Source organism: Chaetura pelagica, unplaced genomic scaffold (assembly GCF_000747805.2).
Source record: "Chaetura pelagica isolate M959 unplaced genomic scaffold, ChaPel_1.0 scaffold24, whole genome shotgun sequence".
NCBI classification, from domain to species: Eukaryota; Metazoa; Chordata; class Aves; order Apodiformes; family Apodidae; genus Chaetura; species Chaetura pelagica.
The window spans coordinates 994,790-1,007,574 of NW_009953077.1; the positions used below are offsets into that span (position 1 = coordinate 994,790).

Sequence of the window (12,785 nt, forward strand, 5' to 3'; positions counted from 1 at the left end):
GGAGGTAACTGAGAAAATACAGCTGCTTAGAAATGCTGTAGGTTTGTTTGGGTTTTCTAAGTTCACGTTAAAAAAATGTCTTTACAATGTCTTTAAAGAAATGAAACCTCTAAATCTAGGCACATGTGTAGTATCAAGGTGCTTACTGTGATGTTAAATAATTATTTCAATTTTTACTGCCATTGGAGAACATAGTTGAAGATAATTAAATGGATCCAATACCTCCAAGTTCTTCCACAAGCCCTTGCAATAGTGGCACTAGTTTTGCTAAAACAAACATATCAAAGGTCACAGGTGCTTAAAGAACAAGTTTATTGACAATATCTTCACAAATAAACAGTCTAAAGAAAATTCCAGAAATCTCTTAAACTTAAAAATTTTAAAACTCTCATTGGCAAAATATTTTTTTTTAAAAAGTGTAAGATGTCACTAGATTTTTTGAACCCTAATTTCAACATTTTGGTTCAGTCCTTTAATTTTATAATACACATCCAACTCTTAAGCACAATGCAAACGAGTCAAAGTACAATTTTCCTTCTGTAAGGGGCTCTCGATCAGTAAGATTGTGTTTGGTTTTTTTGCAAGCATCTCCCTGAAACCTGCTTAGAACTTGATAGGTGATGTCATCAAGAAATAATTTTATAAATATCCCACCTGAGCCAAATTATTCTGGCCTCAAAACCTACATCTCCTCAAAACCATACAAAGCATACCATGTAGTACAAGAAACTATCAGCATGCATTTTAGAGGTCATTTTTGTACTTCTGGTATGTGAACATAAAACCAAAGAGGGACAATTCTGATAAAAATGTACTCAGATATTTCATAACATTAATATTTATTGCTTTATATGAATACTGTATTGAAAGCCCAAGCATTCAGTTTACACACAGAAATTATACAATTATATACCGTTTCACAATGGCAGTGAGCACTCATTACAATCTACAAAAAATTCTACTTTACAGAAATTTAAAAATTCTAAATATCAAAAAGGTACAGTTGAAGAAACAGGTATAAATTTGGCAGCCAGTAATTGTGATGGGGAGGTTGCAGCTTGCATGTCTTTAAATATGGGAACTGGAAAATATCGAGAGTTTAAAGCAGTAGTTTGTGCTTTGAGCTGGTTTGAAAAATACGTAACACTGGCTGTCAAAGTAGCATGTTCAAAAATATTTAGTTCACTTCCAAAATGTTATACAAATCAGGGTGGTTTCTGTGCACCCCTAGACCTTTTAGTTGTTTAGCACAGGTACCTAACTACAGTCACCTATTAACCCTTCCAACAGTGGTGTGATCATACCCATGCCCCCTGCAGACCTGAGGATCACTGAGATTCCTCTACAATATTCACAATGCTCCAAGAAGTGCTCAAAAAGGCAAGTACCTGTTCATTCCTTCCAAGATACTATCTTATTTTCAAACATTTCTTCTACAAAAGTTTAAGCTAATGTTTTGATTACAACGTTCTCAACATAAAGCACATTTTCTCATAAATAAATGAAATCCTCTCACTCAGGCACCTCAGAAGTATACAAAAATGTTGTAATCTGAACAGTTCTCTTGGAATGTGTTTACTCCGGTGTTTTCAACAATGTTAGTATTTCCAGGGTTTCATGTGGGCTAGATTTCATTTGTTTTGTTTTCCAGAGGCAAAACAAAGTGCCTTGAGGGGTAAACTCTGTCTTTTCCTCCAGAAAAAAAAAGTATTTGCTGTATTTATCTTTTATAGAAACAGAAAAATATACCATTTCCCCCTTAGAACAGTGAGGGTAGACGTAGGTGTGCATGCGTGCATGTGTGTGTGAAATGTAACATTTTTAGACACACAACAGAAGGTTTCATAGTGTGTATTCAAATAAAAATCTGGAAACCAGCATGAAACCCCATATTTCACATGTCAAATGTTGAAACTGTAACCAAAATATGACTAACTGCTATAGCTGTCAGAAAAAGACAAAGACAAAAAGCTCTCTCGCTCACATACAACTAGGTGTGGTAATCTCCAAAAAAGTTGTCAAAATTATAATTACCTTCCAGTTTAAAAACTTTTATTCTAAATAAAAAAAACTATACACAAACCACTGATTTGACCAAACGAAAGTTCAGCGGTAAGCAGGACCTGAAGGAGCTGGTATTCACAGTTCTTATCATGTACAACTCTTTCAAGGTTCAATCCATGGAGAAGTTTATTTTACAACCTGCTTCTTTTTGTAAAACTAAAGGTCCACTTTATTACATAAAATTATTTATACAGTGTAAAACCGGAGCCTTATGGAAAATACTGCCTCTAGGTGTATTTAAATTAGTCTTGCTCCATAGGTTCATCTGCAACTTCTGTGGTTTCATCACTGTTTTCCATAGGGGTCTCTGATGAAATTTCTGGAGTTTCACTAGCACAGGACCCTAACTCTTCTGTGTCACTGCAGTCAGCTCCACTGCTGGCAGATCCACTAATTTCACTGTCATCTGAGTGCAAATCCTTCTCTGCTTGAGACTGATCAGACTCCTCCATTTGATTGTTCTCCTCAGAGGTCTCTTCATTCACAGTTGAGGATTCAGTGTCTTTATCTTTTCTGTCTGGATCAACATTTCTGGGAGACATGAAGGACTCTAGAAAGAGTGAAAATACAATATTACTAAGGCATTTTTTAATAAATATTAATCCTGCTACATTACATTCCCAGCTATGCTGAGCAATGCTTCCACAACAAGCCAAGGACAAGAAAAACTGACAATCCCTGATTTTATTAGTAGATGTCAAGTCCTAACCAACTTCATCAGGACAGCCAAACTATCCTAATACACCATAAAGTCCATTTAAAGGTAGCTTTACTAAATTAAGCTTCAGCGAATAAAGACAGTCTTAAGTAACTTTTTCTTGCTTCCCCACATTCCTTCATTTGTGTTCACAAACAGATTTTTAGCAATGTTGAAAACATTACTGTTGAAAGTGTATAATATGTAAAAAACAGCTCACTCTCTTAACTGCAATTACTTTTTTTATTAGGTACAGGGCCTGCATAGTGAGGTGATTTTCACTGTTCAAGCAGGATCTGGAGAAATTGCTGCACAGCCTCTTCAGTGAAAGAACACAACTTTATATGTGTATTCCAGTGATTTATTAAAGACAGCCAAATGTAGATATGACCCATCTCCCTTCTGGAGAAGAGAACAAGTGATGATACCCTAAAATAGGGATTCTCAAATCCATGGTGCACCATTACCTCACTCATGGAATTTACTGCCTAGAGGATTTTAAGTACATCTTATAGATTTTTAAATAGAAAAGTAGGACAAAGAAAAAAATAAGAAAAACTAGAATTGGTAAGTTTTGCATAACTGAAGTATGAACAAGCAGTTCATTCTTATGCACAACTGGAGACATTCAGCAATCCCAACAGCATTGGCCTCCAGCAAAGAAAACCCCAACTCCTTGGAAAATGATGCACAAAGACAATAACATCTGAAATACCTTCCTCCTCTTCCTCCGTACAATGCTGTCTGGCACAAGTAGCATCTTTTTCTTTCTCCTGAGATGTAGAGGATGTTTCTTTGTCTTCCCCCATGCCTAAAGAAACTTCACTGGCAGCAGTTTGGTTAGGTGCATCTCTGGCTTCCCCTTCCTTGTCAAATTTAAGTCTTTTTACCTCATGTCCTTCTGCTTCTGCAGGATCATCTTCAGAGTGCTTGTTTTTTACTGGGCTGCTCTGAGCACCTTCTGATTCAGATGCTGATGAGTCACTATAAACAAGAAAAGCAGCTGTAGCATATATTGAAGAAAAATATTCTGTGCCTTGTCACACTTTAGGGAAAATTTAAAAAAAGCTGCTACTTTGACTTAAACACTCTACAAGAAAGAACAGAGAATTCACTTCACTTACTACGTAACAAAACCTCAAAGTCGCCTCCTTCACTTGATGAAAACGCAGAATGATCAGGCTACTCTGGTGGGTCCAAATTACAGACAGCTCTTAGTGTCAGAATCAGTGGCAAATGTTTATGAAAGATTGTATCTGGTTATAGTTTAACATCCTGACACAAATATGGTAACTGTGAATTTCTGAAGTCTATTCTTCAGCAGCAGTAAGTAAGTACACATCAACTCCTTCTGCAGATAATTGTACGTCAAGACTTAGTCATGCATACCTGAGATGGCCATTCTCTTTTAAATTATTTTTTAATGTAACTGAAAAAACACGAGTGTAATAAAACCTCCGAACAATCGCTCCTCACAAACCTGTGTTTTTTATCTTCTGTTTGCTGCAAGCTTGACTCTTTGTGTTCCGTGCTGTCTGGCAAACCGTTCGTTGTCATCGGGCTTGACAGAGAAACCTTCGTTCGATTTATTGGTCTGGGAGTTCCAGGACCATTTACATTAGATCTTTAAAAAAATAAAAAAATTAACCCATCCTTTTAGGAAAGTAGTTTGTTCCTAATAGGCAGAAATCAGCTATGGTCTTGTTTCAAAACATCACCAAAACAGATCAGATAATTCACTGTTTTGAACAATTCTTTGCCTACAGCACACATGTTCTAAATGAAGAGGTTACAAAAAACCCCAAAAAACAGAGTAGAACAGAACCTACCATCTATACCTCATGCCTCCTCTACCCTCCTTTCCCCAGTATTCCATGTCATACCCCAATTTTGAGTCAACCTATTTGGCATCAGAATAAGTAATAAGGGATCTGAATCAGCTATTTCCAGAATTACATTTCTTTTATCCAGAAAAAGTTAACTGCTGAAACTAAACTTACCTGTCAGAGTACCCTGGTGAATTTCCTGGGAACATAACACCATTCATGCGATTTAAACTATTGGAATTATTTTTCCTAAAAATAAAAGACCACAAAAAAGAATGTTATTAATAAAATAACTTTAAATTACTTTAAGCTTGTTTGCACAGAATTACCCCCATACGCATCCCAACTTAAAACAGTCCCCCACTGCCAGTCTTCAAGGGGTAAACTACCTATACATTATACTAGGGATATAGGCTAGAAAATTAATTTGCAGTGCAACTGTTAGAGACGTATCTCTTTTAACAGTCCCAGCCACAATACAAATTAGCAGCTTGGTGGTCAGGGATCATACTGAAGGGTAGGTACCACATATAGGATTCCAAAGCTGTTGCTCATTTCAAAACTACTACAGGTAACACTATCACTACTGCCGACTGAACTATTGATAATGAAAACTAAACTCTGCATGTCTGTCTTTTGGATACATCTACTACCAGCAAGAGAAATATATGAAGATCAGCACATTCCCCCCTCTACTAATACAAGCTTAAAATATCAAAAACCCAGAAGATTATACTTACTCTGAAGATGGATATACACAGCTGACAACCATGACATTCTGTAACACGAACAATATATTAAGAGATCAGAAACAGAAGCTTCAGCTCTCAACAACCCAAAACTTAAAGAGTTAGAGAATTTTGGTCAGATCTGTTAAAATATCTCTACAGACAATTCTTTGAAAGCTACCAACAGATGGCAGATACAAAAATATATCTCTGCTCCTTCTTTACAAGGTCAGGCCATAATTACATTAAGTCAATATTTCCATAACTAGGCTACTGTCATAATGAGATCAGCACACTAAGTCTCAGACTCAAGTGCCTGTAATTACTAACTTAAGTATCTCTTGAAAGCAAAATGTTCTGAAATGCTGAAAAACTTCTGAATAGCTGGAGGAATAGTCTATTTGTATGCGAGTCCTGCATTCAAAAATGAGTCAACACTACTAGCTATTTTCAACAGACCCATATTTAAAATGCTGAATTATTTTGGCCCCACATGAACAAAGGTGAGAGATAATGATTATGTTTTGCTCAGTCACTTCTCCCTCTTGAATGGCACCACAAGCTAATAAATTTTAACATCTAGAAACCTAACTTAAAAAATAGGCAAATTTCTCTTCAGATCAATACTTAACCCAATTATACAGGAGGTTTTTTAATCACAAGGCCAGCTAAATTAACCCTGATGAACTTTAATGAGGGCTCTCCATAAAACCCAAGGTGTGCTTTCACAAATCCCACTGTGGGCTAAGAAACTGGTGTGTCAAATCACTGTCATCATTTATTCCTGACCATCTCCTTCCCACCTCGACCTGCAAGATTACAACTGACTAGATCAACTATAACAGGGAAAACCAATCCATTTACAAGTTCACCTTTGTCTCATCCAATAGTCTAAGCAGGAACCCTCAAGCCCATTTTGCCATGAAGAAAATCCTGTGCAACAGCATCCTGAATGTCTGTTACCTACTTTCCAAAGATGCAGCATTCTGACATAAGCTGTAAAACACCCCTAAATGAATCTGTATCATTTTATGAAAGCACAGTCCTCCACACAAGAGGATTTAAATACTGAAACAGAAAACACTGGGGGGAAGGGACTAAAAAGAAAAAGTGACATTACACCCTCCACAAACTACAGTTTGAGTAATGAACAGTGATTAGACCCCGAGATTTTTGTCTTAAATATTTTAAAACTTATTTTCTATGTTACAAAGGTATGAAACAAACTCATATGTGCTTAGAGTAGCTATTAGCTATCTTATGGCTACAAGCCGCAATGAAACCAACAGACCTCCGGGAGTAATTCCAAAGTTATTTATGTGGTAGTTGTGCCTGTTCACCAGTTTGTTCTCTCAGAAACATACATACCTTTTCAACACCTCTTAGAAATTTGTCTGTTCCCGTGTAATTCCTCCTAGGATCTGTCAGCAACTCACAGAGTCGCTGAATAGTGAAGGGGATGCTGCAATGAAATAGATTTATAACAATTTTATTTTAATGAGTATGACTGTTAGGAGGCAACAATGTTACTGCTTTCTCCCCCTTACTGAGAAGACAGAAGAGTGTTGGAATTTGTTAACCATTAGCAATATAGAGTAGTAAGTCAAAGCCTTATTTTTCCTTATCTTATACACTGAGGTAACAAAGCACTGTCTTTTGTGCTCATGACCACAAAACCCTCAAGCAGAACCCTAAATACATCATCCCACAACTCAATTAATGAAAACAACAAAAAGGAAATGAGATCATGAACAGTAAAATAGTTTAAGACTGTATTTATTATTCAAATATATAAAGCAGAAATGGTGATTCCAAACAAATTTGAATCATACACACTAGAACTAAAAAATTCTCAACTTATAGTTTATTTCATGTTTGACAAAATACATTTACAGAAAAAGCATTAGATGTTGGAATTAATAGAACCATTATACCTTAGCTGTTACAAATACTCTATTTGCCAGAACTGGACAGTATGCTTATCAAGGAACAGCTCAAAAGAATAAACTCAGAGTAAGATATATAAACCTGTAAACATCATATTGACACATTGGTTTCTGACAATTCTACACTCAATTTCATCCCTACTTAAATAAGAAACTGACCTTTCAGACAAGCAATACTTTACATACATTTACCAGTTACCTGAGATGTCACACTTTCATTGCATTCAGTGCCATATTTTAACAAACTCCTGTGACTTTCCACAAAATAGTAAAATCCTTGAAGTTATTTCATTAAATTAAGATGAATGCATTTTTACAGTTAGCTATTTGAAGTTGAAGCCATAGACATTGCAAAAATTCATCTAAGAAGAATATTTGATACAATGCAATACTTAAGAACCATTTCTTGATTGGGAACATGACTGATACACCAAATCCAAAGCAATATCAATACAGACTTAAATACGTGTGTGTATATATCCCTATATTGTAAATTTTGGTAAATTCAACTTTATTTTCCAAGAGTACACAGTATCTTAAGCCCATTTCATTATCTAAAACAGTACATTTCTCAAGCTTAGTTCATTAGCTAAAAAGCCACGACTTAAAAGATGCAAAGATCTACCACTAGTTTGGTGCCAACAGGTCAGCAAAGGTAGGATTAATCATACTACATGACACTCCACTTCAACTAAAAGCAATTAGTAATCAGATAGAGAGTGACTAAGTATCAACAATTTAATAATGTTTTTCAGAACTGCCAATGTATCACATTACTGAGGCAGTTACAACCCTCAACTGGAAAGCAGTAAGGAGGTGGGCTGTAACACAACCAGCCTTAGCCCTAGTTCCATCACAGCTACCTGAAAAAACACAGAAGGTATAACCACATTTACCCGACTAGTTAATGGCTTCCCTGGCTATTCACCCTGATTAACACCACAACCAACTTATCTTTACTTGATTTCTAAGAATAGAAAGATGGTGAAGTTAATCTCCATCAATCTGCTGTGGAGAGTTAGAACAGAACTGATGAAGCCTAAGTAATGCTATGAGACAATAGTACTACTAAAACATTTGACATGTTATTGCTTAAAAGGAAATAAAATGGCAGAAAACAAGTGTTTTGACACACAGGCAAAATACATTTCACCCCCCCATTTTGACCCAGAAGTACCTCCTCCCCTATCCCAAATACTTGATAAAAACAAACCAGATCAAACCAGGAACAAGTGATCCCTCTTAATTCAGTTTATTACATGAAGGCTCTTAAGCTTGACAGTGGTTCTGTCATTATTAATTTTCCTAAAGTTTCCTTAGTATCAAAGAAAGCTGCTGTTGAGCAACTTCTGGTCAACCCAAATTCTTCATGATGTTCAGCCTCTCGGTACCATCTTTTAATGAAATTCCCATCTTTAACTCAGTCACAAGAATTTACTGCATCTGTTAACAGTTCCACACAGGTACAGCACTAATGATATCTACTTTTCTCACTGATGGCCATTTTGTCTTGAAAAACCCCTAAAGAGACTTTAATTTTTTTAATAGACTAGACCGTCCATTTACAAACAACTCATGTCAGAGAAACAAAAACACAGAATTTTAAATTATTTTTCATCAGCCAAATCTGCAAGACATCCTTGAGAATCACGGCCTAGCTGATTTGAATTGAGCTGTACCTAACAGGACACCTGGAGTACTAAGACATGAAGTAGTTTGTGAACATCAATACATTTCTGGCTACTTGGGGAATAACCATAACTAAGGAAATCGTGCAGCCAGCAACTAACTCCAGAAGTAAAAATTGTCATGCTTTTTTACTCTCAGCCATAAAAGGTTTAAATAAAAAACAAAACCAGTTCATTTCCCTCCAAAATTTTCCACAGTAAACTGAACTTCGTTTATTGAGCAGCAGATGGCACTAAGTGTCACACTATCACCTCCTCTGCATGTAATTTGTTCAACATTTGTACATATTTTCAGTTGGTAAACCCCAAAGTTAACTTCACCTTATGAATTTTTCTCTGCAATTTTTTTTTAATTGTTTAACATTACTTAAAAGTAATTTAAATTATTGTGAAACTATACGTGAATACCAACATAAGTTTGTGAGCAGTATGAAAGTTGATCTTAAATGCTTAGAAATTTTAATCAGTACAGTACATGAGCTGCATGAATGATCTACTTAGGGTAACCACTTAAAATTCTATACGAACACATTCAAAACTGCACTTCCTAGCACAAGCTCAGAATTAATTACAGACCAAAAATGCATCACAAGGTCAAGATTCAAGAGGGATCTGGGAAAACTTTAACAGCCATATTAAATTGTAACAAAAAATAAACAAATTAAAATCTGGATTATGTCTATTTTATTCATGTTGTGAGGACTCCTCTGTCATCTGAGATCCAAATAACTTACCTTGGAACTTTCTGCTCCACTAACAAAAAGAAAGAAAATGGCAAGTCTTTTAAGAACTTTCTACTCAAAAGCAACTGTAAAGAATAGCATGAGAATCTGGTTCTGCAAGCATGTTACAAAATGTAAAGTAAGATACAGCAAAGTTAAAACAGCCTGTTTGTGCTTTCTTTAAAGGACATTTCATCTATAAAGACCCCCCAAACAAAGGTCATCCTTATTTTTTTTACTTGACTTTAAAAAAAATAGAAAAAACAAAGGTAGTTTTAATGAGCTCTTTTCCTCAAATCTTTTACACCAACACCAATAAAATCATCCTAATAATAAGGTCACATCATGTAGCTTCCTTCTCCACCCTGAAATGACATCTCCAACTCTAAATAAGGAGCCTGTATATATCAGATAGCACAAACCAAAACCTGATCTTGTTAATTTTAGGACAGATCTCCTCATGATTCAGCTTTCACAATCATATCCTCACTATATGATTTACTAAATGACCTATTCTTAAATCCTAGATTCTGAAACATCCTAGCGTATTATTTTAAGATAAGTAATTTATGCAGTTTGCTTCCTCAAAGACTGGGTGGTTCACTTCAAAGTATGAGGAAGTCAAGCAACAGATCAAAACAGCACAGCCACAGAGTAAGCTCCAGACTTGGCACCCCAGAGGTTTGTTTAGCTCACTTTGGAACAACAGAAGATAACAGCACACCATTCACAAGCTGTCTCCATGAGAGAATATTACAGATTTTGTGGGCAGGGAAGCAGTAACAAAAAGCTGGGGGAGGCGGGAAAGAGGCAGACTCAGGCATAAAGGATAGGTTTGTTTTAAAATTCCTCCAGTGAAGTAGCCTCACATAAATACTGGGTAGCTGAGAACAAGCTGAATTTCACATTCTTAAAAACATCCTGCACAAGAGCCATTGGAGGGTGAGGGAGAAGATAAGTTCTGGCTTCTAAGAGACACCTGAATTGCAAATAAACTAAGTAGTATGGAACAGCGACTAAAAATTATTAACCTAGCATCAAAATATTACTAAGGACACGTTAGCAGCATCTGCAAATCTGAAACCTCAGGGTAATAGGGAGGCAAGCTTTACAGTATGCCCATTTACTGACAAGCTGAGAAAAATGCTGAAAAAGTATCTCTTATGCAAGCATTGAGACCCACAAGCAGGATGACTCAGCATATGGTAAGTATGCAATCCAGTTTAGACACAAGAAAAATACTACATAAGCTATTAAAAAAGACACACCAAATAAAAGATAAAAAAAAATCAGGAGCTTTATTTTAAAGGAAACAAAACTTCCATAATTACAAAACCTTTACACCATCAGCAGTAGATCGAATACCCCCAGTCTCTCAATTACTTAAGTACCACGTGATCTATAAATTAGAATTTGGCACAATGTAATAATTGAAAACAAGGTACACCCTACCTCCTGGCCATGCCATGTTTATCACAGCATTACTTCTTCAAAAGCTACTGAACTGCCACAAAGCAATTAACACCAAAGACCTCTTTCAATTAGGTATTTCAAAATATATATTGAAAGAAATCTCACTTTATTTTACCTGTTAAATGCACATAGTAATACCATGCTTAATTGTCTTGTATTACTTAAAAATAGCTATATGCTGTAAAAACTGAAATTACTGATAAGCCACAGGATAATTTTCAAACACAGAATAAGAGTGAAAGTTCTGCAACTACTGTATTCTCAAGGTACGTATTTGCTTCTGCTCATCTGTTGCAGGTTGCAAAATGAACAGTCACAGATAGATAGCACAAAGTTCAAAAACTGGGAAAATATTTTTGTTATCCTGATTTTAGAATACAAGTAATACATACCCATTAAATCCAGTGACAATTTTCAGGATTCTCTCTTTCATCTCTTCAAAGGGAATATATTCCACATTTGGATTGGGGGGCCCTCTTGGTTCAGGAGCTGAGGTTCTGAAGTCATCCATTACTTTCTCCAGTTTGAAAATAAAATAGCCTTTAAACTGAGACCACTGAACCCTGCATAAAACACAAGAATTAGGACATATGCAAGTCACCACTAAAAACCACAGAAAAACAGAGAAAAAGAAAAACTTTGTTTGCAAAACATTATTAATGCTGGTATGTCAGTCCTGAGATAAATGAGGCAAATAATGCAGTATTATTTTTGTTCCTGAATTTAAAGCATGGTAACTATGTAAATAATTACAGTAGAACAATATTATACAAACCAACTGCCATTCACAACAGGGTAAGCCATTTCCTTAAAGAACCAATATCCACTTACAATTCAAACCTAAATGTGAAAGACGTATGCATTCCATACAATTTACCAGTAAGCCTACATGCCACCTGAAGATTTCACTAAAATCACAAGAGCAGGAGAGAATAACAAAAAAAAAGAAGAAAAAAAAAAAGGGCAGGAGAAGGGAGGACATTCAAGCCTGGAAAACATACAGCAATTGTATCTGTTACAAAACCTTACTGAAAGGCCTTTTTTAACCAACTCATCAGTATACCAGCACCATAAAAACATTTAACAGTGCCACTTTTTCTCAGAAAGGCAAATATATTTTGTATCACAGTTAGCACTTGCTGACAAGTACTTGAGCAAAAAAATTTGACTCCCACCACGAAAAGATTAAGATCTTCCCAAATTACCTTCTGCCTTATAACTAAAAAAAAAAAAAGTTAGTGTTTATAGAGTTCTATATATTGACATTTTCAAGAAAACAGGTCTCTCTCACACTGCATACAATGGCAAAGGGGGAAATTGCTGAGAAAGCCCTTCTAACACAAAACACCCCACGCAACAGTCACAGGAGTAGTTCTGGGCCTCCTCTGGCTAGTGCAGTTCTTAGCAGCATAGGAAGCAACTTGAAAGCAACTGATTTAGTTCAGTTACTAATCCATTTTATTCTATTAATGCTGATGCAGAAGCTTTCACAGCTACAGGATGGAGATGCTAGTGGAGAAGAAGAAACTGGGAGAGTAAGAAACCAACAATAAAGAGAGACAATTATATTTATCTATAACACACACAATCTGGAGTGAACAGACTTAAATCAAACAAGCATAAAAGCTGAACCCCTGGACA

At 35.9% G+C, this 12,785-nt stretch overlaps 1 protein-coding gene across 1 annotated transcript in view; it reads right to left on the minus strand.

Annotated features, from left to right (window-relative positions):
• Positions 1 to 299: 299 nt before the first annotated feature.
• The window catches only part of PPP4R2 (protein phosphatase 4, regulatory subunit 2), a 28,989-nt gene continuing 16,503 nt past the window's right edge, over positions 300 to 12,785 (minus strand). Inside the window, exons 2-8 of the mRNA XM_009996879.1 lie at positions 11,537 to 11,707; positions 6,684 to 6,777; positions 5,328 to 5,365; positions 4,762 to 4,836; positions 4,242 to 4,385; positions 3,477 to 3,745; positions 300 to 2,614 (exon numbers count right to left, since the gene is read on the minus strand). Of these exons, the coding sequence (XP_009995181.1) occupies positions 2,307 to 2,614; positions 3,477 to 3,745; positions 4,242 to 4,385; positions 4,762 to 4,836; positions 5,328 to 5,365; positions 6,684 to 6,777; positions 11,537 to 11,707 (1,099 nt within the window). The 3' untranslated portion in view covers positions 300 to 2,306. The remainder of the gene's footprint in view (positions 2,615 to 3,476; positions 3,746 to 4,241; positions 4,386 to 4,761; positions 4,837 to 5,327; positions 5,366 to 6,683; positions 6,778 to 11,536; positions 11,708 to 12,785) is intronic.